This window comes from Plectropomus leopardus, chromosome 10, assembly GCF_026936395.1.
Source record: "Plectropomus leopardus strain MGB_pleo_1.0 chromosome 10, ASM2693639v1, whole genome shotgun sequence".
NCBI lineage: Eukaryota > Metazoa > Chordata > Actinopteri > Perciformes > Serranidae > Plectropomus > Plectropomus leopardus.
Genome location: NC_142185.1, coordinates 31,761,741 through 31,786,569, shown reverse-complemented (window position 1 = coordinate 31,786,569; position 24,829 = coordinate 31,761,741). Strand labels below are relative to the sequence as shown.

The window sequence follows — 24,829 nt, the reverse complement described above, 5'->3', positions numbered from 1 at the left end:
AGTGTGTGTGTGTGTGTGTGTGTGTGTGTGTGTGTGTGTGTGTGTGTGTGTGTGTGTGTGTGTTTCCCTTGTAGGCACTACTAAGGTATTCCTGCAAATGCCTGCCTCCTTATGTTTATTATGTATTTTATTTTCCTCTTTTACAGGATATGAAATGCAAGGGGCTAAACTTGGGGTAAGTAGGAATTTGGCAAAGGTGTCATACATTTAAAAAAGTATAAATATATTTTTTTAAAAAACATTAAAAAAAAAAGTCTGATGAAGAGCATGTAAGCAACCTCACCTCAGTGTTTATTACATCAAATCTTTATGTGAGCGTGGTCTAGAGTGAGGACTTTGTTTTTCTTGTCTTGTTGTCCAGTTATGAAACATGAGTTTTTTGCCTTTTCAGAAGCATTTTTGCAGTGAATTTACTACAAAAATTTAATGAAATTACCACCTAACTGTTTTAAAATGTTGAGAATCCACTCTAAAATGATAATATATTAAAAAACAAACTTATATTTTTCAAAATTTTGTCAGACTTAAACTCATTATTAGATAGTTTCCATATAAATAAATGATTGTCTTGTAAGAGCAGGAGCCACATTTCTGTCTGCAGTTACACCTGTACATTTTTTAATGTTTTTTCCCGTTTTCTCTGCCGTGCTGCAGCTGGTGAATCAGGGTACTGTGGCGTACGCTGGTGGAGGTGTGATGAGAGATGTCAAAAACAAGGCTGTGCTCTGCAAACCGCTCACTCTGACCAAGGCGACCTACTGCAAACCGCACATGCAGAGCAAACTTTTACAGACAGGTGAACGCATAATCCTACTCAGATCAGTGAAATTACATACATACTGAGATATATAGCTTTCATATTTTTTGGAGACTTTTTAATTAATTATTTTTTAAATAAAAGGTAAGGTTCTTTATGTAATGTTTTTTAGAATGAGAACAGAGTTTTCACTGGTCATTTACATGTTACCTTCACAGGCCCAAAATAACATAAACTGATCATTTTCTGTTTTCTGTATTGGTAAAGTTAAAAACTGAGACCTGCGAATAAATGACATGATTAGAGCGACAATGATTGCTATTCTAAGGCAGTGGAAGTGGGACATTTTTGTATTTTGTTAATTTTTCTCCTAAATCCATCTTATGTACCATATAGAGGTTGATAAAATTCCTGCCGCTCACCCTTTGAAATAATCACTTCATTAATGAACAAGCAGAACACTAATAAGACCAAAAATAAAAGAGCCAATATAAGTGTCACTATTTAGCTGTAAAGCCTCTATTTTTTGTCCCAATGCCAAAGTTTTGCTTATTTTCCTTCATTTTTTTGCCATAACCATGCACCTTTACATGTTGTCCCAGATTTTTGGAGTTTTTCATAACGACCGATAAATACATTTCTTGGTTTGCGTGTATAATGGTTGTGGTTTTGCATGTGTGTGTCCACAGATGTAGACGATGGTGTGAAGAGGGAGTATATTCCTGTACCCATACCTGTGCCTGTCTTCATCCCCGTGCCCATGAACATGTATTCCCAGGTCACTCCCGCTCCGATCTCTCTTCCTGTACCGGTAAGACATGACGAACACACGGATTATTATTTCTAAAAGGCAAAAACGTGTCCTGTAAAGATGTAAAAATACAGCAGACAAATCAGTGTGATAAAGGCTGCGTTAAATGGTTCTTGTGTGAAGAAATCTGCAAACACAGACATCACAAATCAAAGTAGAGGCCTAAAAAATATATCTCTGTCCCGTCCAGGTTCCTGTGCCTGTGTTCCTGCCCACCACCCTGCAGGGGGCAGAGCAGATCGTCCAGACCATCGACGAGCTGAAAAACAAGATGCCCTCTGACCCTCTGGAGGCCGACTTGATCTCCATGGCGGAGATGATCGCAGAGGACCAGAAGCCAGGTAGGGGGTCAGACGTTTGCACTGAAACTTGAGGGCCCTGACACGCCAAGCCGGCGATGGGCCGTTAATCACGTCGAGTCGTCGATGAGCGTTTGTCATCCGAGTTTGTAGTGTGTCCTGCACCGTTGGCACTATCTGGTCTTTGTCTTTGTCTTTTCAGTCAGTTCTTTCAGCCACAATAGATATTTAGTTTGTTCCTTCAACATCTTGAATTCATCCTGCTGGTCTCCCAGTTTCTGGTTTTGAATGATGAACACAGACTGCTGACGCCTGCTGGTATGGAGAGTTATTTTGTTTCACACGGGAGCAGAACATACACGCTGGTTGGTTGTGAATTTAGGTTTTTTTATGTGCTAAGTGGAACTTTTTGGATAAGACGCAGGCGACGTGAGGGGATGCAACAGTCGGCCTTCCTCACCTCAAGTTTGGGTTTGGTGTGTCAGGGCCATCTTGAAAAGCGTAAAGCTGAAACGGTTGGTCAGTGAATGCAATTATTTGTACATTTTTGTATTTTTTTTTTAAACTAAAAAAGTCAAAAAATGTTTTGATTTTATGCTTGTCAAACATATAATACGCTGAATAGCTTTGGATCTATGGACTGTTGGTTTGATAAAACAAATCATTTGAAGACGCCACCTTGAGCATGTTTCACTGCATTTTATTGACTTTTTTTTATTAGTATTTGAGAAAAGAATGTGCAGACTGATTGTGAAAGATATCATCGTTTATGATTTATTGCAACAGTAACAGCAAGGAGAACTGGCACTTTTTTTGTTTTACTGATCAAAGAAAAGCCCAAGACCTTAAAAAAGCCCCCCCCCACCCCCACCCCACCCCGCTTTGTTATTTAGACATTTAGATGGCTTTTTGTTTTGTTGTCCAGTGTTTAAACTTCTGCCACCACCTTGCTTGAATAGTGGCGAATTAAGTTTATTTTTTCTGCAACTGTCAACAAATCATGAAACACTACAGCAACGTCTAAGTTAAAAACAGGATTCTGGTCACAAATTTCCAAATTTAAACACAAGTTTCAGTTTATTTGCAGAAAGCTGCAGCAGGTGATGGCAATAATCACTTGGTTTTGTGTTTCAGACGTGAAGCCGGTGAAGGTGAAGAGGGAGCGTGGAGGAGAGGAGGCCTCCAGCAGCAGCTCTGAGGAAGAGGAGCAGGAGAAGGTGGAGGAGGTGAAGGAGGAAGACGTGAAGGAGGAAGAGGAGGAGGACGCGTACGAGCCCGACATGGACCTGGAGGCAGACTTTCCTCAAGGTAGTAACTGAACACAAACAACATTCCTGACATTTTTTTCTAATGAGAAACACATTTATTTGGTCCCGCTCAAGTTTGAAAGCCAAATAAATGAAGAAATTCTCTTAAAGGAGCAGCATGTAGGATTTGGGGGATCTATTGGCAGAAATGGAAATTAATATTCATATTTATGTTTTCATTAGTTTATAAGAATTGGTGTGTTTTTGGTAACTCAGAGTGAGGCCCTCATATCTACAAAGGGAGCAGGTCCTGTAGCACCCAGTAAATAAGGGTCAGCAGATTATTGCCGATAAAATTAATTAATGAAAAAGTGTGCGCGTTACACTCAGCCAACACCAGGGAACGCAGTCTGCGATACATGCAAAGAAAGTGTCAACATGGGAGGAACTTTTACTTTGTAAAACCTCAGGGAGCTATTTTTATATATTAAATTTTTATTTAAATTTCACTGGATTTAAAAGAAAACGTTGGTGGGAACCTGCTGTATATGATGTTGAAAGTTTCAGTTTTGATTAAACATTTGCTAAAGGCCTTTAAAACATAAACTTTTCTGTTGAAGTTTGTTGTTTTCCAAATTGTAAATATTGACAGAAAGATTTTAATTTTTTTGTAAAAGCATATTGGTTCAAAAAACAGTCCAAAACTTTAAATCCATCATAAACTCAGTCAGTTGTATTCAGTTGGTTGCAATCTACAGCCTCACCACTAGATGCCACTAAATCCTACACACGGACCCTTTAATTTACGTCAATTTGTCTGTCAGTCTGTGTGCATTTTTCCTTCCTTTTCATTCATTCACTGTGTTTAGTGAAGCAGCTCTTATGTAACAACATCTGACCCTGTGGGGTTTTTAATGGATCAGTACAGCAATTGAGATTAAAATTCCTCCGTCTGGTTATTTCGGGACCAGCTGTCATCTGCTCTGTCAGGGCAGAGGGTTGAAGGTTTAGCGTGCTGTCCGACTATAGTGTGAACTTGTTAATCAGACCAGGAATGAGACAGGCTCTTATTTTGTTTTTTTCGGGCCTCGATAACACGCCTCAGCTGCACTGGACCTTTCTGAGCTGTGAACTGTGGGTTAACTCATTGTATTTTGGCCTTCTTTGAAGTAGATCTTTGGTGGAAATTATTCAGTATGAAAGTATTTGAATATCATCGTGTATACTTGTAACTGTATGAATGCATGATTCATCCATGGTCATGGCTGAGGTAGTTTCGGAGGCCTCAGAGTCCTTCACTTCCTGCATGCAGGTTTGTTAAGGACTCTGAGGCCTCCAAAAGTACCGAAAATTAGAAAAAACTCAAACTCAAAGCAAACTTTATGAGATTTATCTGAGAAATTAACAAACAAAGCAGATACAGCAGCAGCACAGCGGAGGTCAGGTGTAGGCAGAGCTGTTTCTAAGATTAAATGACTTCGGTTTTTTATATATATATATAAATTAGCTTTATTTTTATGCTTTTTATGCACTTTGGCACATGATTTACACTCAAATGATAAAAGATATTCTCAGTGTAAATCAGTATATTTTCAGTGTGAATTAGAAAATGAAAATTTGGCTCAAAAGCTTTTACCATTATACATGATGACATTTAAATAATTTTACATTGAATAATTTCCACGACAAGAACCACAATACCTTTTAAAAACTCTCCCTTTGCTTTCATTACTTTTGTTTATATCTTGTATATCGTAAAATCTGTAGTTAAGATTTTTGTTACGCTTTAGCTCTGCTGTATGTAGCAGAAGTATTGCAGAGAACGGCAGGGTTAAATAATTATAAAGGTTATAAACAGTGTTTTTGAATACTTAAAGTGTACCCGGTAAATCTCTGTGATGAACGCCAACATGAAGAGCATTCTTTACCCAAAAAACTAAGATGATAACACAATTTATCCATTTGGGATTTTGAAACAGTAAAAAAGCATGCAGTAAACGGTGTATAATGCACAATATTGTTTATGTAAACAGATATAAGGATGGGTATTTATATATTAATGTACAGTATTTAGTTACAAGTATCCATGTGCATGAAAAACATGTTAGATAATAAAAAGACGGGGGTGTAAACTTTTTTTTTGCGCTGTGTGAAATGTTGTGGTGGAAAACAAAAGAAAGACATCAGTTGACAAACACATTTGTAACGTTACCGCAAAACACACCCGGAGAATGGCTGAGAGGCGTCGACAGCATGAAAGACAAATCTCCATGACAGTGTCACATCCAGACCTGATACAGTCTGAAATAACTAAAGCCGCCAAAAAGTTTGGTACGAGATTATTGACCTTCTGCAGGTTAACGCGGAGAAATTGAATGTGAAGCTTTTGTCTGAGTGATCTGATTTCTTTGAACGCCTTGGTCTCTTGAGTGCATTTAAATGTACCAACTTTGTCAGCTGAGGCTCTGAAAATGTTGGGACGCTGAATGTCAGTAATAAGAAGTCATTGGCAATATAACGCGTTAACCCCTAAAACAAAGGCAGTGCCACTACTTTCCTGCCTTGAACTGGATTCACATTTTAATATAAGCTGAGTAAATAATGACAATGTTGTTTCCTGTCTCAGCGTCAGACCCCGCTCCGGTCCTGGAGGGGATGGACGAGGACATGGGCTTCTCTCTACCTCCGGTCCTTGCCGAGGAGAAGGAGGAGCTGGACGAGTCTGCACCTCGACCTCAGCCCAGGAGACAAGTACGCACACACAGACAAAACATGTAACTTTGTTCCAAACAGCTTCAGTTTACTGTACTGCAGTTATGTACTACAACTATGTACATTTACTCAAGTACTGTACTTGAGTAAAAAATCTCTACTTTACTTGAGAATTTTCTTTTAATGCCACTCAAGACTTGTACTACATTTCACTACATCTCAGAGGGAAATATTGTACTTTGACTTCACTACATTTATTGTACAGCTTTAGTTACTTGCTACTTAACAGTTAATGTGTCTGTCTTAAAAAAGATAAAAACATTTTTTTAAACATAAGAAAAGTTTATAAAATCTGATAAAATTAATAAAATATTAGCTAGCCAGTTGACTGAAAAATAATTGCCTACTATTTTGAAAAAAAAATCTTTTTTTATTATTTTATTTTCTTAAATAATTGGGGGTTTTTTTATATTATTTTAATTTAATTTTATAAAAAAAATTTATAAATAAATTAATTCTCTGTATTTTTTCATTTATTTTTTTTTACTTTTTTATATTATTTATTTAGTAACTTTTGAGAAACAGAAACACTTGTACCAGCATAACAAAAAATAGGTAATCAAAAAAAAAAATAATTAAACCTGCACAATACTTGCACAGACTTGTACATGTTAATCTAGCATTGTGTACAGAAATATACTTTTACTGTTTCACATTTAATTGATCACCAAAAATTAAAGATGTATTTAATGAAAGGATTTTTCTGCACTGAGTACTTTTATGTTTAATCCTTTAAGTCTATGTTACAGATTATACTTACTTATTTTACTTAACACTTTCAAAGCAGGACTTTTACTTGTAACAGAGTATTTTTACAGTGAGGTGTGGGTACTTTTACTAAATTAAAGGAGCTGAATACTTCTTCCACCTATGCTGTATTGTGATTGTGTGTTTGTGTTGCAGGGGAACAAGAGGCAGGCGGTGGAGGAGAGCTCAGATCTGCCCTCGTCCTCTTCTTCACCTCCTACAGGCTCAGCACGCTCAGAGGGACGGTCGCTGCCTCTCAAAGCTCGATACGGCATCAATGCATGGAAGCGCTGGGCGCTGTCTCCGCCCGACCGATCAGATGACACCAAAGCAAAGGACGGCTCCAAACCAGGTGATCATGAACTTCCTGCCCTGGTGCAGCTTTGCTGAAGATTAAAAATAGATTAAGAAAAGGCTCCTTGAGTCTCCTTGAGTTTGCTCGACTGTTCAAGGATCGTGATTCTCTCTAAACAGATGCAGAATTAAAACCCATGTTCTCGCCACAAATATCAAAGTTCCCTGGGTTGTAGAGATTTAATCACCAATACTCTTGGGTTTTATGGATCTGTGGGTCATAATGTGTGTTAACTGTGGTTTGATTGTGTGTGTGTGTGTGTGTGTGTGTGTGTGTGTGTGTGTGTGTGTGTGTGTCTTTTCTTTTCTGTCTTATTTTTTATTATATTATATTATATTTTATTCTATTTTATTATAGACTTAGATCAACTTTATTGTCATTCAAACTGTACACAACAGTGCACATTGTATTTTATTATACTGTATTGTATTATGTTATGTTATATTATATTATATTATATCATATTATATACCTTATCTTTGACATTTGCTAACAGCACTGCGTGTCTGTCCCTCCTCTCTCTGCAGCTCGGTCTAAGAGTAACTTGTTGTCGCTGAGTTCAGAGGAGCTGAACGTGGCTCTGTCCCAGTTTGTCAGGGAGGTCTGCAGGCCCAGCGGGGAGCGCTACTCTCCAGACAGCATCCTCTACCTCTGTCTGGGGATCCAGCAGGTTTGTACCAAGCCAAAGTATCAAAACCCCAGAAACCAACACGCTCTCATCCCAGCTCCCTCGTTTACACTCTGGGATGCCGTTATGATGATGTCAACAAATGCACGTGTGGGATAAAGCAGCGCGGTCCTTATGTTAATACAGCAGTAGGACCTTCACGATGGTTAGGTTTTGGCAAAAAAAGGCACATGGAAGGCACACAGGAAGCAAACTACGGACTCCTCCGACACGAAAGTCCCATCCACCTCCCTGACCACCCTCACTCACGCACCTTATATTACATTGTTACCGGCAGCGTTATTACCTGTCCCTTCAGGTCTCATTCTCAAGTGACGCCACCCGTGCACGTTGCCTGTGGATGCGACCAGTGCCCTCTGGACGTCCACTGGCGTGTGATACTGCCACCAGTTTTTTAGTGCGTGTTCTCATCTGATGTCGCCCAGCCGCACTGGGGTCGGATGCGGAAAGTGTCTTTTGGCGTCGTGCTGGTACACAGAAAGCACTGACAGAACGGACGTATTTGACGAGTTCAGAGTGAGAACGAGCTGCAGAAACACACCAGCAGCACCTCTCTAGCAGGACTAAGTAAATAAAAATCTGACCCAAAAAAACAAAACATAACATTGATAACTGATCATAAAGATGCACCACAAGTCAGCTCACACAATCTATTTGAATTTTTTATTTTAATCTAGTTTCTTGACGTGAAAACGCGTGGGTGAATTATTGTCACATGAGGAACCATGTTAATCTACCTCAGACGAAAAGAAAGACTAAAGGAAAGTAAACAAAGAGATAAAGTGAAGAGGGAGTTTTGTTACAGTAAAAATTTGTGCAAAACTGTAGTTAACGCTGACTGTCAGTTCAGTTTTTTCTGTATTTTTTATTATAGTAAAAATTGACCTTAAATTTTATTCTGAGTTGCATTAAAAGTAAAAAAAATACAAAAATGATTACTAAATTTAGATACAATATAATTATTCCCATGAAGTAAATACAGTAAATGAGAATTAGCCTTGCTACCTTCCTCTTTTGTATTTGTTCCATTAGAATTACATCTGTAGTCATTTTAGAGGTAGGAACTAAAGTGAGAGTGAGTGTTTCCAGCAGGACAGATATTACTGGTGCACAGTTTTCCCTCCTGCTCTCACATGTGAGCCGCCGCAGCAGCAGCATGGCTGCAGAGAGGAGCTCAGGACTCCCCAAAGTCCTCTGGACGGTGAATTTTCTGACACAAAAACGTAAGATTGATTTGATTTGTTTGCAAAAAAGAACTTTTTAAAGGTTTGATTGTTTTATGTGAAGTTTGATCAAGAAATTTAGGTTTAAATGCTAAAAAATGTCTTTTCTTTTCTCGGCCTGCTTTCATTTGCTGCTCAGTTCCCCTCACTTTTTAAAAATGTCCCTTCAATAAGGTGACTTGTTGGTTTTTGCAAAGAAGACGATTTTTGATGTTCAAATATTTTTTTAGCAAAAAACAAGAAAATAACTTTGTTTTTTTCCAGATTTGTGTGTCCATTGATTATAACTCTTTGCTGTTCACATTCTGAAAAACAGTGATGATTATTTTGAATATGAGGACACATTTGAGCTCTATAGATTAAAGCTTGTATTTGTTTCTTTTTTTAACTGTTCTTAATTTTTTTTTTTCTTCTTTTTTTTTGAAGCATCTCCACGCCAAAGGCCGGAAGGACGACCTGTTCAGCGACCCGTGCTACCAGCAGTTTGGAGAGGAGCTCAACAAGGTGCTGAAGGACTGGCAGCCCAGCGTGCTTCCCGATGGTGAGTCTCGTGCGACCATCTGTCCTCCACCGAGTGACTGTCGGAGCGAAATTTGGAACAGATTTATTGAAATCACAAAAAAAATATCTGAACAAGCACAATGCACGCAGAGAAAGCAAAAGAATTAAACTAAGAGGTCAAATTGGTTGAAGCACGAGTTAAAAAAGAGATTTCATAAGTGCAATAAGAAGGAAGTTAACCCTTCTTGTTCTTCATCCTTTCGCAAGCTTTTAAACCTCTGAAACGTGAGCACATTAGTTTGACTTTTTTCAAAAACATGGGGAAAAGGTAATCAGTAATTAGGCAAGAAAAGTTCCCAAAAAAAGCAAGACATTTGTAACAGGTGAAAAATGATAAAGAAGGAAAGAAAATTATTATATGAAAAAGTATATAGTCATAATTATCATAAATATACATTTAAAATAGTGTTAAAGAAAGAATATATATTAAGGTATTATTATTATTCCACTTTTTTTCCAGGTCATTTATGTGTTCATTTTTTTTCTTTTAAGTTTATGCTATATTTTTTGAGGTATTTTTAATCTTTTTTTTTTAACTAATTTCTTGCTCATTTTTGGCTCAGTGTTGCCCAGTTTTCTCAGGTTTAGCTCCACCTGGTGCTGTAGCTTTGTTCTGCCGTCGTGTTGGTGTCCAGTGATTATAACTCTTCTGCTGTTCACATCCTGATTTGTTGTGATTGCACTATAATGTTATATGAGGACACTAACGAGGGAACAAATCCTCCAGTTTTTTCCTGTTTACACAACAAATAGTAGTTTGGTCGTGAAGATGCATTTTTTAAAATTAAAAATAAGTTTTACTTTGATACACTTGTATTTTTTTTATGTGTATAATAGATGTCCAGAGTGCCAGTGAGGATTTAGTTACTTTTGGTCCAAAACTGTGAGTGTTTGATAGCAAAGAGCCCAGATGTGTGTCAGTGTTCACGTTTCTGCCTCCCTCTTGTGCTACTTTTTATGTATGTCAGTGGCCTAGATAATGAGGTGTACTTTTCCAGACCCCTAACAGCTTATTGTCATGTATCTATTTATTTATTATTTTCTTTTACTATGACATACATTAACTGGGACTTCTACATGACTTGTATATTTATGCTCATTTAATTAATATTTATTTTATGATTTGTTTTTTACCTTCAAAATTGTTAAACTATTTGTTTATTAATTGTTTTAAAGTATTTTTTATTTAATTTCTCTTTAACTAGGACTGTATTTATTTATATTAACATTATGTTTATTTATGCTGATTTACTTTTACATTTTTTTTATTATGATTTTTTCATTAACTGGAATCATTTTACATTTTTGCGTTTTGTCTTTTTTGTTGTTGTTTTTATTTTCCCTGCATAGTTTAAATTGAATATTTGCACAGGTGGAAGGGGGAGGGATTACTGTCACTCCACATGTGTTTGTACAGTGAATTGTCAGAGTTGTATTAACAAAAATGAATTAAAATTTGTTTAAAAAATGTGAGTTTGAGAGTCATAAATGTGACTGAATCTCGGTCTCTGATCAGTGGGTTTAATGTCCTGCAGGCTCGCTGTGGGGGCGAGTGGAGGAGCAGAGCCTGTGGAGCAGCCGGCAGCTCGGCCAGCAGAGTCCGGCCGCTCTGCTGCGCTCTCTGGTTTACCTGAACACCAAATACTTCGGCCTGCGCACCGTGGAGCAGCACCTCCGCCTCTCCTTCGCCAACGTCTACGGCCCTGACACCGTCCATCCTGTCACCAAGGAGACCACCGTCTGCATCCGCGTGCCTTCCATCTCTCAGGATCACCACGGTGAGACCGCGACATAGACATGTCGGGCCGTTTTTGAAGCATTACCTCAAAGTAAATGTTTCATTTTAAATCTGATATATAGGAGTTCAGAGCCAAAACGATGAAAAAGCAATTTTTTTCTGTTTATCAGAATTTAAATCTAGTAAACTAACATTCTGTCGTTTTTCCTGCAACCTTTAATGCAAACACAAAAGCTAAGATGCGTGTTATGTTCTTGATGTAAGAGGGTCAAATCTTTTTACAATCTTTTCTTCTTTTGTGGTTCTTCAGTGCAAACAGAGTCGAGGAAGAGGAAGCGTACGTTGGAGGACGGCGATCAGGATTATGAACCAGACGACGACTCGGGAGGCTCCACTGTACGCTGTCCGGTAAAGAAGCACGAGTGTAACCTCTACGACCTCTACAGATCGAAGTGGTGAGTTCACTAACTTTACGGATGGTTTTATCATACGGAGAAAATTGTGCAACAGTTGGAGAAACGAAGATTCACCGTTTAATGACGACATACGATGTTAATGTTGTTAATCTCAGTTTCTCTCTGTGAATCATGGAGGTGTTATTCACCGTAGAGAGAAACTCCTGCTCTTAAAGTCTAAAGAAATGACATCGAAACGGAGGCTGAAACTAATTATGGTTTTAGCTTCAATCAGTAAATCAAACTTTATTTATTTAGCGCCTTTTTATTCAGGATAGTGCTTCACAGATGACTGACGCTGAAACGATCAAACAAGTACAGACTGACAAAACAAAAATGAATTATAGTAATTTAATAATTTAAGACTAATGCAAGCAATACAATAAAAATAAAGAAACTGAAATAAAAAGTCTAAAGGATGTAATGACAGTAGAGGGAAATAACAATTAGATCAAGGAATTAGACAAAATAGAGTAAAAAGACAAAACAAAACTAAAAACGATACTTTTTTTAAAAATAAATAAAAGCTTGACTAAAACTACATCAAACATATTAAAACGAAAACAGAACAAAAAGAAGACAAGTAAAAGTAGATTTTTTTAAAAATAATAAAAGCTTAAAGTAGATAGATTAAAAAGGCAACAGAGCATAGACAAAATCCTTAAGAGGAATAAAAAGTATACATAATGAAACAAATATTTTACATGACTAAACATTTATGATAAAATTAGTAAAACATGTTAAAAAGTGCAAAAAAAACTGAAAATCTCAATAGCTTGAAAACTTTTGTTAAACTTTTTTTTTTACATTTTTGCTTGATGACTTTTCTCTCTTGATTATCAAAGCATTATATTAATTGCTAATTAAAAATGTGACGCTTTCGAACATTAAATTAGACATCATGTGACGTCCATTATATCAGTTTGTATCTGCAGGAAGTTTGGGAAATGCATTTGCTCCATTTTGCATCCCTAAGTCGACGAGCGAGCTGGATTTGCGTGTTTCTCTGAGTCCTGTGATTATAACTCATTGCTGTTCACATCCTGAACCACAGTGTTGACCACTGAAAGATGAGGACGTAACGTGAAATATTCTCAGCTGTCAGCAGTTTATCCAGAACAAAAGATTCACCTCCCTCTGTCCCTCTGTCTCTCCCCCACCTCCCCTTTTTGCTCCCCTTCCTCCTATAATCATGTTTCCTCCCGTCTTCCTCTTTTGTTTGCATCCTTTCCATCCTCTGTCGTCTTTATCTTTTTCTTTAAAATTTTGTGCACTTTTCTCTGCCTTCATTATCTTTCACTGTCTTTAAACTCCTCCTTTTTCCCCTCATCTCCTTTTTCTCCTCATCTCCTTCCCGACTCTCTGTGCTCTTCTTCTCATCTGCTCACTTTACTTTTTTCATCCTTTTCTCTCCTCACTTTCCTTCTATCCTCCTCTCTCCTCCCTCCAGTCCGGCGGTGTTGCGTGAGCGTCTAGACGTCTTCTACGTTCAGCCGGATCCGGCCTGCGGTCCTGACGACCCGCTGTGGTTCAGCTCCACGCCGCTGGAGCGACAGATCCTGGAGAGCCTCCTCACCAGAGTCCTCCTGGTCAGGGACGTTTACACAGACAAAGAACACCTGGGGGAAGATGAGGCGGAGGAGGAGGAGGAGGAGGAGGAGGAGGAGGAGGAGGAGGAGGATGGGGGTGAAGCAGCTGGGGGAGAGTAGCAGTCACATTGACTTTTTGTTAGCGGAGCCTGAACGGTTAGAGGAGGAGGAGGAGGAGGAGGAGGAGGATGAGGAGGATAGATCGTAGTGTGTGCTCCTCTCCTGTCTTACCCTCCTCGCTGACTTGCTGTTTCCTCCTGGTGAGGAGCGTCCACAACTGAGAACTTGTAGAGGATGATGGAAGTGACGGTGAAGAGCAGCCCAAACTTTAGCTTCTCCTGATAGATTCACGAGGAGGAGGAGGAGGAGGAGGAGGAGGAGGTGAAGCTAGAAGATGAAATTGTTCATTTTTCCTCCAGTCGTAAACCAGAAGAGGAGGACAGGCACCATTAAAGGAGGTGAAGAAGTCAGATAGAAGTGTTTTGCCATTATTATCATCATGTTTTGGTAGAGGAGGTGCTGCTGAAGGAGGAGCGTGTTCATAGAGCTCAGATAAGCAGTTTAACAATATCTAAACTTTTAACAACACAGAATCACGCTTAACAAACCAGGAGGCCACAAGGAGACAGGAGTTATTTTTTTCTACTCTCTAAACTTCACGTCCTCCTCGCCATCGCTCCGTGGTCGGAAGAGAAAATCAAGTGCTTTGGGAGTAAATTTAACAGAATAAATAGAGGGAGAAGGAAGAGAAAAAGGGGGAAAGTAGAGCTGCTAAAGGAGAAGAAGAGAAGAACAGTGAAGGCTGATAATGTGAGAAAAAGCTGCCAGCCGGTTTGTTGAAATTCCATCTTTGTTGCAGTCGATAGTTCAGCCTGTAAAATAACAGAAACACAGCAGGTAACGTTTTTTTGCACTAAATTTAGCAGCTGATCATGCACCTGTAAGTACTTCTTTAGATTTCTATTTGAAAGGATCATTAAACACTAAATATTCTGCAGCAGTAAATTCTTGTTGCACTGACTGACAGGTGGAAAGATTCAGGTTCGACCCATCAGTACGTACGTTTACACGCACAAAACAGTCAATATTCGTGCTGAGCTGTTTACACGGTGAATGAAAATTTACACACTAACACTCCTGTTTACGTGCAGCCGTGCACGCTCCGATTAATGCGACCTAACGTGCCGTTCATCACGTCAGAAAATGTAAAAGAACAGCTGTAGCCGCTTATCATTTAGCTTTTTTGCATCAAAGTAGGATTTTTCTCGGTTTCCTGCTGGTGGTGGAGCTGTTACTCTTTCAACCACCTTCTTGAAAAGGTTGGTGTTGTGTTATTTATGCATATCCAAAAACCTGTTGATATCCAGTGTTTCAAAATGTTCAGAAGTAGATATGTTTCTCCTTCGGACCAGAAATGTGGGCTTTTTGCAAACTAATTGCCAGTTGGTTTTTGCACAAAGTATCCATGACAACGCACAGCACCAACCTCAAAAAGACAACAGGGCGTGTGACGCAACTGCAGCGAAAACCCCAGATGAGACGCATATTCATATATCCAAAAAAATGCTGTTAAACCCAAATAATTGCGCCATATCCCACATGTCTTAATCAGAAAATGCAAAACTAAGAAAAAAGCCTAATTCAGGATAATTAAATGGAATATTCTGTTTACACTCGTATTCTAAATACTGTCACTCGGAATAATACAGGAATATTGTGAGCATGTAACCATAGTGATTTTTTTTCACTTCACTCATGAGGTTTGAAAGTGTTAAAAGCGTTTGAAGCAACAGTGTAATTTTCTGCAAATTTTCTCCACTTTTAAATCCTAAATTCACAAACCAAAGAAGATTTAGAGGTGGTGCACACCCGCACAGCTGTTAGTTTGTTAAACATAAGACAAGTAATTATTTTAGCCCGTTTCATCACCGTGTTTACTTCATTATCACAAACAACTGACAAACTGCAGCTTCGCTTTCAAACAGTGTTTAGTTTGTGATTTGTCTGATCAATATTTGAATGTGGAGGCTCACGAACACCTTCAAAAACGTGTGGACGGTTGCGTAGGAGGAAATTGTCTATAGATTATTTTTAAAAAAAAGATATTTCCAGCACTTATCTTATTACTTGCAGTAAAGGTTTTTTATTAATTAAACAACGTTTTTGTTGTCAGACCTTCATCCGTCACGGATAAACGTCTGATGACCGAAATGTTGTTTTGCAAGTAATAGATCAATGTGCAGGAATTCTCTCTTTTATCTCGGATCAATATTAATCAGACGTCCTTCTCGGGGGCCAATCAAAGGACACGTTCAGTAGCACAGGGATGTTATGTGACTGCACCTTATTTGGGGGATTATTGGTAGTTTACTCCTCTTCAAGTACAGAAGCTGAGAAAAGTCGTGCTTGCAAGTCTTTTTTTTTTTTTAAGCACCATTATTTCAAGATCAAGAAGCTCATTTTGTCTTCATAATGGGTTAATCTACACGGAGAAAACAAAAGGCAATTTTCTCGGTTTATCACGAGAAAATAACTTTTTTTCTCTCAGTCGTGATGATTATTAAAAACTCAAATGAGTGCGTGGTTCCTTTGATCGCGACTATCCTTACACAGATCTTGATGCGGTGCTTTTAAACTCTCCTGTTCCGCAGTCGCACCGTAAACGTGACGCTGACGCAGAGCGACGTTGCGATATTTGGCCCTGAACAGGCAGCATTAAAGAGGCTAATGAGACTGAGACAGCAGTAAACTGACCTGCTTCAAACAGCTGAGAGCAGCAAACACAACCCGGTCAAATAAGCGACATCTCCTGTGTGGGTGTGAACTTATTTTGGCTCGAGTGTTTGGATAGTCAGCGATGTAAAAGCGATGCTCTGCGGTGCTGATGCTGTCACTAAGTCCATAATGGAGGAATTTAGCCTCATGGGGTCTCAGTTACATTTCTTGCTGCATGAAGATGGAATTTCCGACATTTAGCGCAACAGAAAGCGTCTTCCTGTCAGTCGGGGTGGCGCTCTGGTTTGTGGTATCACACATTTCCGTTATACTGGGCTGCTTTCATTCCTCCCCATCATCCCGCTCACTGCTCCTCCTCTGTCAGCGCCGCTCTCAGACCCGAGCGCACCGCCGAGGACCTGAGGAGTCAGGACTGATCCAGGACAGTGAAAGGACTTTTCAAACCTCGTGTTACCTCTCGTCACACAGACCCGACTCGCTCTGTGTGGTGCGGGTTAACGGCAACCTGCCGACATGCTGCGTTTCTTTATAGGACATTAGGGGAACCTCCATTCATGCGATGTAGCATTATGTGCGTACTAAACCCAGATTGGGTCGCTTTTGAAGTGTAAATATCTCTGAAACAAGGCGGTGATCGGAGTCGACACAGAGAGGGACACCCACTGACACCTTCAGCTTGAAACCACCCGCCTCCTGAGAAGCCTTTTTAAAAAGACTGATTATTTATTTATCTTTTTATTAGTTTGACCGTATCCTCTTTACGTTGGGATGGGATTTTTATGGGTGTCATTTCCTTCTTCACCCCTCACTCATCGAAAACCTGCTGCAGTCCCTCGCCTCTCTCTCGTCCATTTAAAAAGGGTTATTTCGTGCGGGAACTTGCAAAACATGAAGGACACGGATTATTCAGAGCGCAACAGACTATTTTTGAACATTTCCTTTCTGCTTTTGTCCCAGTGTTTGGACTTTCCTTCATTTCTTAGTCTCTTTCAACATCAGTTTAGTTTAAAAACTGAGCGCTCTTCTTCCAAACTGTTTTAGAGTGCTAGCACTGCGAGGCAAAAGCTTTTATTGTGACTTGGTTGGACATTTGAATTTTTTTTTTTTTCGTTATGAACTTCCACACTATCCATTGTTTATTTCTTTAAATATTTTTTTATTTATGTGGTTAAAGTCCCATTTTTTTTACTTTTCATTTTTTGAGTTTCGTTTGAATTTTTCTTTCTGAATGTGTCAATAAATTTGGAGAACGTGCCATCAACTTTAAAATCAAATGAAGATTATTTGAGGATTTTCTTTTTCTTCCTTGATCATTTATTAACTTTCATTTAAACACTCTAAAATAAAAAAAAGCTCAATTTTACACCCAAACAAAACACAACCAGTGCTAAAAATAACAGGAACACCCTTCAGGGGCCAGATGCATAAAACTCTGTGGATTCATGACTGAAACTGTGTGAACGCACAAACGCAGAACTGTCTATATGCATCATTTTCATCCAGTTTATAAAGTGAGGACATTCCCACCGCACACTCGTCCTTCCTAATTACCAGTTGGCGTGTGGGGAAAAGGCGTATGCATGGGTTTTTTTGTGCACACACATCGTTTAAAAGCATCCGGCCCCCGATGTTGTTTGATCCACCTCTAACCCAACGTCTCAAATGTCTAAATCTGGTGAACACAGTCAGGGAAAACACTTCCATTTCATCCAAACATTAAGTGTTTCTCTTATTTCGTTCACTTGTTTGTGCGTTTAAAGCTTCAGTGTGACATTTTAGGAGCAAAGGTTTTGTGGATGTTTCTTCTTTTTTTTTTTTTTTTTTGGACAGCGCCGGTCTGGATCTCTGACACCACATCAGTGCCACCAGGCCCCAGAAACCTTTAAACTTGACTTACGGAAGTTAACAAAACTGACCCCGGATCAGAAGACCCGTGTTAGTTAACCTGGCTGATTTTCCCTGCAGGACTCTGAGGCAGAGACCAAACCCGCCACATGGTTTGGACCTACAGTAGACGCTGTGGCTGGCTGTAACGCCTAATGTGAATGTGCCTATCTGTATATACTGAAAGTGAGTGATTGTGAGTCTGATGCTATGTGTGTGGGCTGATCTGCTGATACGGTCGTGTTAAATAAATGATTTCATTTTCTAACCAGACTCCTAAATGATGCTGTGTTAATTTGACACGTAGTAAAAAAAAAAAAAAAAACGTTGATGTTAAAGGGCCAGTTCACCAAATTATGACAAAACTACTGTAAAACTTCAGTTATTGAGCCCGGGCTGTTGTTTGCTTGAATCACTGAACTCAGCGGGCTTGTTTGAGACCGACGTCTATATGGGACAGACTTTTAACTCCTTTCACACAAAACTGTTGCTCAGCAAAGATGGGAAGCACAATCAAACTATTTATTTGACCCTTTGAAACCTGGGCAAATTGGCTTTTTTTCATAAACAGTGGAGAAAAGTAATGAGCAACAAAGAAGAAAAATTATTTTAAAAAATTAGCAGAAAATTTGCCAAAAAAAAAATAAAAAAACAAAACAAACAAAAAAAGTGAGAAATTACCTATAAAAAAGGTTAAAAAAAATATTTTTAAAATTGTTTAGGCAGACAAAATGTTCCAATTAGCTTTGATTACTTGAAAACACTGAGGGGGTCAAAGTTCAAAGCACAAACGGCGTGCATCGACGGACGAGAGGCTCGTGACAGCGCGAGATGTAAACATTAATGGCGTTTGCTTGATTGAGCTGTAATGATGCGCTCAGTGATGCTAGGTGAGACAGCAGTAGATGCACTCATCCTTCTGCCATTGCTGTTGAGTTTTTAAAATGTCATTTTTTTGGCACTTTGAGCACCACAAACCGAGTGCCATATATTTCCATTATACTGGAGAGAAGGCAGAAATCTCTGCGGTGGATATCTCCAACACATTTGGCCACTCGCAATAAAACAAACTAGACTGATAAACAGCTTTTGCAGATCAGAGGAAAAATATGTTTTTGATTTTGGGAGAACTGTCCCTTTAATCACTCCTGACACAGGGCTCAGTAATAATGTGTCCTTCTTTATTTCTTTAATTCTTCCATACAATTCCACTTATTGAAGATTATTATTCACACGAAAGTGACACATTTCTTGCATTATTTTTTGTAATTTATTACCAGGTAGATCTTAAATTAATAATTACAGTCAAGCAATGACCTTATTTTTAATGATAATGTAAAAACATCAGATTTTAAGAATATTATCCCGCCAGCGTCCACGTTAAAGTTACGACAGTGTTAATTTTGGCACAACACGGGGGGCCTCTTCACCGTGTTATGACCTTCCTCGTTATCATGTCCCTTTTTTTATTTTTTTTAAACTAGGTGCCAGGCGGACATGACACTGAGGCAGGGAGTGTTATCTGGCAGATGACGGACAGCAGAGCAGGAGGAGGCGAGCCTGTCGACACCCCGGGGTCAGTGCAACAGCCAGGGAGTCACGAGACAGGAAGCTGTGTTGGAAAGGTTAGAGTTATCACTACTTTTACATAAAGGAGCTGCGACATTCAGAGCATATCTACAGCCCCTTTTTACACAGAGATTATGCAGCTGCAGCTTTTCATTTTTATGATTTTTACACAAAAAAAGGCTGCATCATGTTGCGAAAATGTGTGACTTTAGACAGCATGCCGGCATCACTGAAGCAAAAGAGGCGTGATGGGTGTGGCGCACAATTTCCAACACATTCATTTATTAAAATATCAGCTGCCAAAAAATACATTTTCTAGGGCTATTGAAACATATATACCGTGCTGTTTTTTGTTGCGCCACGCTCTCTGAGCGGCGAGCGTACTGTTGTCACAGGCGGAGCAGCAGAACGCCAGGTGCAGTGAAACTGAAGCTTACCCGCTTATTGTGCTGCATCTAAAAGTTTACATTCACTCACTCTGCTGCTCTTCTCATCCATCGATCTGATCAACTCTGATCAGCTGATCACACAGAACAATAATTTAATCCCAGTCAAATGGTAGTTGATCTCGGTCCTTTTCTTAGAGTCATGCGCTAACAGTTACTCGCTGCTTTCTAAATCCACCGCTGAGTCGCACGCATAACATGTCGTCCAAACCGTCCCACATATATTCCAGTCCAGCCCTGTTACCACCTCGATTGTTGGTTCAAAGACGAGACTGTGGACTGTATATAAAGATGGACAATGCGTCCCCACGTCCCTGCACTATGCAAAAGTAAAGCTAAAATATCAAGGGTATGGCTGCTGCCATCTTGTGCTGGTAACGTCTTTTGGAGTCAGAGTCCCGCCCAAACACCTGTCCGACCAATCAGGAGCAGCGCCACTGAACGCGAGGACATGGATTGACACACACAGCTGTCAATCATGGTGTCAAATCCCCTTTTTGTAGCATCAAAAAACGAATTAAAATCTAACATTTTGGAGTGAGTCCAAAAAAACTGTGTATATGCTAATGAAGGGTCAGTATTTTTAGTTTTTGGACAACAGTGAAGCTCTGTGGTGCAGAGGAGTGCTTAAACTTATTGATAAATTAATTGTTAGATTAGTTGACGACGAGAAATATACAAAATATGAAGTCTGACATTTGACAGACACAACAAGAGACGAGGCTGCGTCTGTCTTTGTGTCTGAGTGAAACAGAGCACTGTCCTGTGTCGCCCAACGGGGGGCGCTCCGCCCTCGCTGTGAACCCCCTCCCCGGTGGGACTGGGCGAGTGTCCCTGATCTCCTGCTTTATCAGCCATCATCACTACCAGACGTGTTGTTAAACTATAACCCCCATCATGAGCCGCTGGACGAGCCGCTGCTTTGTTGAGCTTCCGTGTCAGGACCCACGTCTGACAAGAGGTTCGTCTGCAGCCGGGCGGACGTCAGCCGGCCTCCCCTCTCCTCCCATGAGCCTGTGCACACCCCACCTCCTCCTCCTCCTCCTCCTCCTCCTCCTCCCCAGCCTCGCCCTCGCACCAAAGCAATGTACTAAAACTCAAACCTTTTGGCTTTAAGGAAAAACATTCCCTCCATTTCACCTCACTTTTTTTTTTTTTTGGTGGAGGTGCACGAGTGGACGTACAAAACAAGGTGACAAAACCTCAATTTTTTGAAGAGGCAAGCTTTTTTCTTTCTGTGCTATCGGTCAGAGTTGGCCAGACTCCAGTAACTTGTCCCATTGATCTAAAGCTAAAACGGCCCTGTGCGCCCACACAGCCAGGCTGCGAGGGAGCGGGGTGGGTGTAAAAACATTTTTTCACCCTCGTGGGGTTTTTTTTGTTTGGGCTCAATCCCCAGCTCTTTCAGGGGGCATAAAGAAAGCGCTGTGGTCAGCAGGGTCATGTGGGCGAGGCTCGGGGGGTAGACTATAGGTGGCGATTAGGGCCTCTAATGTGCAATGAATCCTCTTCGAATCACATGATATGAACTAATGTCGCCATTTAATGATAAAACAACAGCGACTGGGAGGGAAGAGCCAGCGTGTGTGTGGATGTGTGTGGATGTGTGTGTGTCGGTGCAGTGTACAGCTGCACAGAGGACAAGAGGGCAGGAATGGATGACAACTGCATTTCTCAGGTTGTGTGCCTCAACATGCGGTGGAGGACCAGCTGAAGGACGGGAAGAGTTTAGCAGGGACAGCTGGGATGTGGGTTAAAACGAAACATAAATATTTTCTGTCCTTCATCCTCTTTGATACTTTTGTTTCTGCAGAATGAAGCAAAAGTGTCCTGATTCTTGGATGTTGCAAAAGTTTTGGCATCTTCCAAACTGAGGATGATAATATGTGGATTTATTTTATGGACAACAAATGTCCAACCCCCTACACACACACACAAACACACACACACACACACACACACACACACACACACACACAGACACACAGAACAGTGTAACCTTGGCCCTGACTGGTGGTGAGGGAGAGTGGGGGGCTTGGATTAAGTTAAATTTAGGATGGCCTGACCCTATTTGGTGAACCACAGTGAAGCTGAGTGCAGCACAGAGTCACTAAACTCAACTTTTTCCAAAATGCCCACCAGCTGACACACACACACACACACACACACACACACACACACACACACACACACACACACACACACACACACACACACACACACACACACACACACACACACACACAAAACCATTCCCCTTTAAAGCCAGGATCACATTCCCCTGTCTCAAATCTTTGAAATTGCCATTTCTCCTCAAAACCAGCAATGTAGCAGCCTTCACAGGCTTGTTGACGATGTGATGTTGTGACCTTTGACCCTTTAAAAACACAGGGGTGTTGCAGAATATTTCAAGAGAAAACATCCAGTGGATGTTTTATTGCAATTTTATTGGTACCAAACAGAAAGATGACATGCTGCTTGTTGGGATATGGAAAACAATGCAATGCATGATGGTCAAGCTTAAACCTTTGAAACCTGGATCGCAAATTGTCTTTCTTTATTTTAACATGATAAAAAGGCAATGAGCATCTTGGCAAAAAAATACTTTATTGTCCCTGCAGGGAAATCTGTCTTGGACTCAGGTATTTAGTTTTCCTTCAAACATTAATTCTCTTTCAGATCAAATTTTCTCATTGACTGTGATCCCTGCTGAGTCAGTGTGCAGGCATGATTTACTCTTCAGTCCTCCTTCGTCGCTCATTTGGTAAGTAACCTCTTTAAATGTGCACGTGGCACCGATTCATATCAATGACAAATTAAAGGGGAACAACGGCCGTTTTGTTATTGTTTATTTATAGTTATTTTCCTTTTAATTGATTTATAAACCCTTCGGACTGAGCTCATATGTGCTGTCATGTTCACAGACAGAGTGGATACCTTAGACAAGAGGAAATTTTGGGTCCTTTTAGAATCTGGAGGTTAGGAGGTTTTTTTTATTTATTTATTTTTTTTTTTGCTTACATAACTTTTTTTGAACTCTTGTTTCTTCTGTATTTACAGTACATTGTATGTTTTCTTTTTGTAAAAAACAAACAAACCAAAAAATTGAACACATTTATTAACATTTCTTGGTGCAAGCTGTCTTCCTGAACATTTTGGACAAATTTTAAAAAGTGACAAGACTTGTCTAAAGCCTCTCCGGTGTGTAAATGAGGAGTTTGTCAGTCCTAAATCATTAGAGTAGACCTTTATTTTGCGCTGTGCCTCATTTTGCCTCTTTAAAGTTGATTGGAGGTCATGTTATTTGAGTACCTTTTATGGAATCGTGATGCATGTAGTCTGGTGCATGCAGGTGAAGTCAGCCAGGTGCATTGTGGGCACTGTGTCCATACCTTTAGCTCACCTGTAGGTGTCCCTGCAGAGCTGACGTCCCCTCATGATTCTCTCCCTGTGCAGCCCCGACCCCCCATGGACAGACAGTCAAAACAAGCTGCCCCCCACATGACCGCACACTGTACAACTGCTGCAACATTACATCATTTATCAATCACATACTGCACTTAAGTCCTATAAGTAATTTCTTCACAATGTATCAACGTTTTTTTTTGTTGTTTGTTTGTTTTTTAACTTTTTTTTAAAACTTTGGGGTATATTTTGATGAAGTCATGGTCAAACGAAAACCTCTCATACGGATTTTTGGTCCCGTGACACTCAATAATCTAGAATCATAACAGACATTTGATGAATTATTTGATTAGCTGCTGAGATTTCTGCAGTTTTCAAATCATTCTCAGAGCAAGTTCTTTTAATTTCTTCCAAAACCAACTTAGCAACACATGGCCCAAAAATTTGAAAATGCATTTATTGTATATATTGTATTGTTAATATAAAATCTTTAAAAATAAAATTAATAATAATCCTCTCTTTTTTAAAATTATTTTAAGTGATTTTCTTGTCCCCTTTTACAATTTTTTTTTACAATTTCTGGTACATTTCTTGCCAAGTTGGTCTTTGCCTTTTTTTCATGTTTTCCAAAGTAATCAAACCAATTTGCTCAGTTTTCAAAGGGACAAATACTTGTGAATGGTGTCTAAATGCAGCACAAGAAAACTGATGACAATCTAGGTTTTAAAGGGTTAAAAAATTGCGTTAAGCTGGTAGATATTTTGTTTTTGTGGATAAAAATTTCTAAGAAGGTTTGGTTTGTATTAACTCAGAAATCCTTGTAATGGCACTGGGCTCAAATCAAAAGGGAAAACCTCATTTTCTCTCTAAAGCTACAATGTCAACACATTATTTTCTCAAAAGTTTCCAATAACTCACCTCTTCAACCGGGTTTCAAACATTAATAACTAAAGTATACTATACTATTTCAAGAATTTTTGTAAAGGACTCTGCGGCGACGTGATCTGACCTTTAAAAAATGCCGACAGTCTGGCACCAAACTAGAGAAGTTTCTTTCAAACAAACCAACATCTTTCCATGAGCCAGCGGTCAGGCCTCCCAGAAACAAATTCATCACACTCCTGAAATACATAAAGAGGGCCTGAGGTATTTGTGCTGTGGGCTGAGTGTGAATTTGTTAGGTGATTAAAGGCTAAATATAGCCTCCTGTCTGCTCTGAGTTGTAGACGGGTGACTCAGTGAGCAGACCTTCTCCCTCTGCAGTAGCTGCTTTTCCACCACGGGGCCAAGTGGAGCCTCACAGGGGCCACAGGACTCCAAATGGTTAAAAACCACCACTGAAACCACTGTGATGACCTTGGAATTTAATGTTTTTACTTCCTCAATGGGCCAAAATGTCGTATTGTTAAATACTTCTCGATTAACCTTTAAAAAAAACCTGAATTGACATCAGTTCTTTTACACCTTTAGCAAGCTTTTAAACCTTTAAAACCTGAGAAGACTGGTTTGATTTCTTTCAAAAACAGGCAATCAGCAGCTTGGCATAA

General features: G+C 39.6%; 1 protein-coding gene across 2 annotated transcripts in view; it reads left to right on the top strand.

The window, feature by feature from the left end:
* The window catches only part of zmym2 (zinc finger, MYM-type 2), a 46,158-nt gene extending 28,023 nt beyond the window's left edge, over positions 1-18,135 (top strand). For both annotated transcript variants that reach the window (XM_088083594.1, XM_088083595.1), the window contains exons 14-25: positions 147-175; positions 655-796; positions 1,447-1,568; positions 1,759-1,909; positions 3,002-3,175; positions 5,741-5,865; positions 6,790-6,985; positions 7,516-7,658; positions 9,326-9,440; positions 10,996-11,238; positions 11,509-11,653; positions 13,104-18,135. In XM_088083594.1, the coding sequence (XP_087939720.1) occupies positions 147-175; positions 655-796; positions 1,447-1,568; positions 1,759-1,909; positions 3,002-3,175; positions 5,741-5,865; positions 6,790-6,985; positions 7,516-7,658; positions 9,326-9,440; positions 10,996-11,238; positions 11,509-11,653; positions 13,104-13,362 (1,844 nt within the window). In that variant the 3' untranslated portion in view covers positions 13,363-18,135. The remainder of the gene's footprint in view (positions 1-146; positions 176-654; positions 797-1,446; positions 1,569-1,758; positions 1,910-3,001; positions 3,176-5,740; positions 5,866-6,789; positions 6,986-7,515; positions 7,659-9,325; positions 9,441-10,995; positions 11,239-11,508; positions 11,654-13,103) is intronic.
* Positions 18,136-24,829: the final 6,694 nt, after the last annotated feature.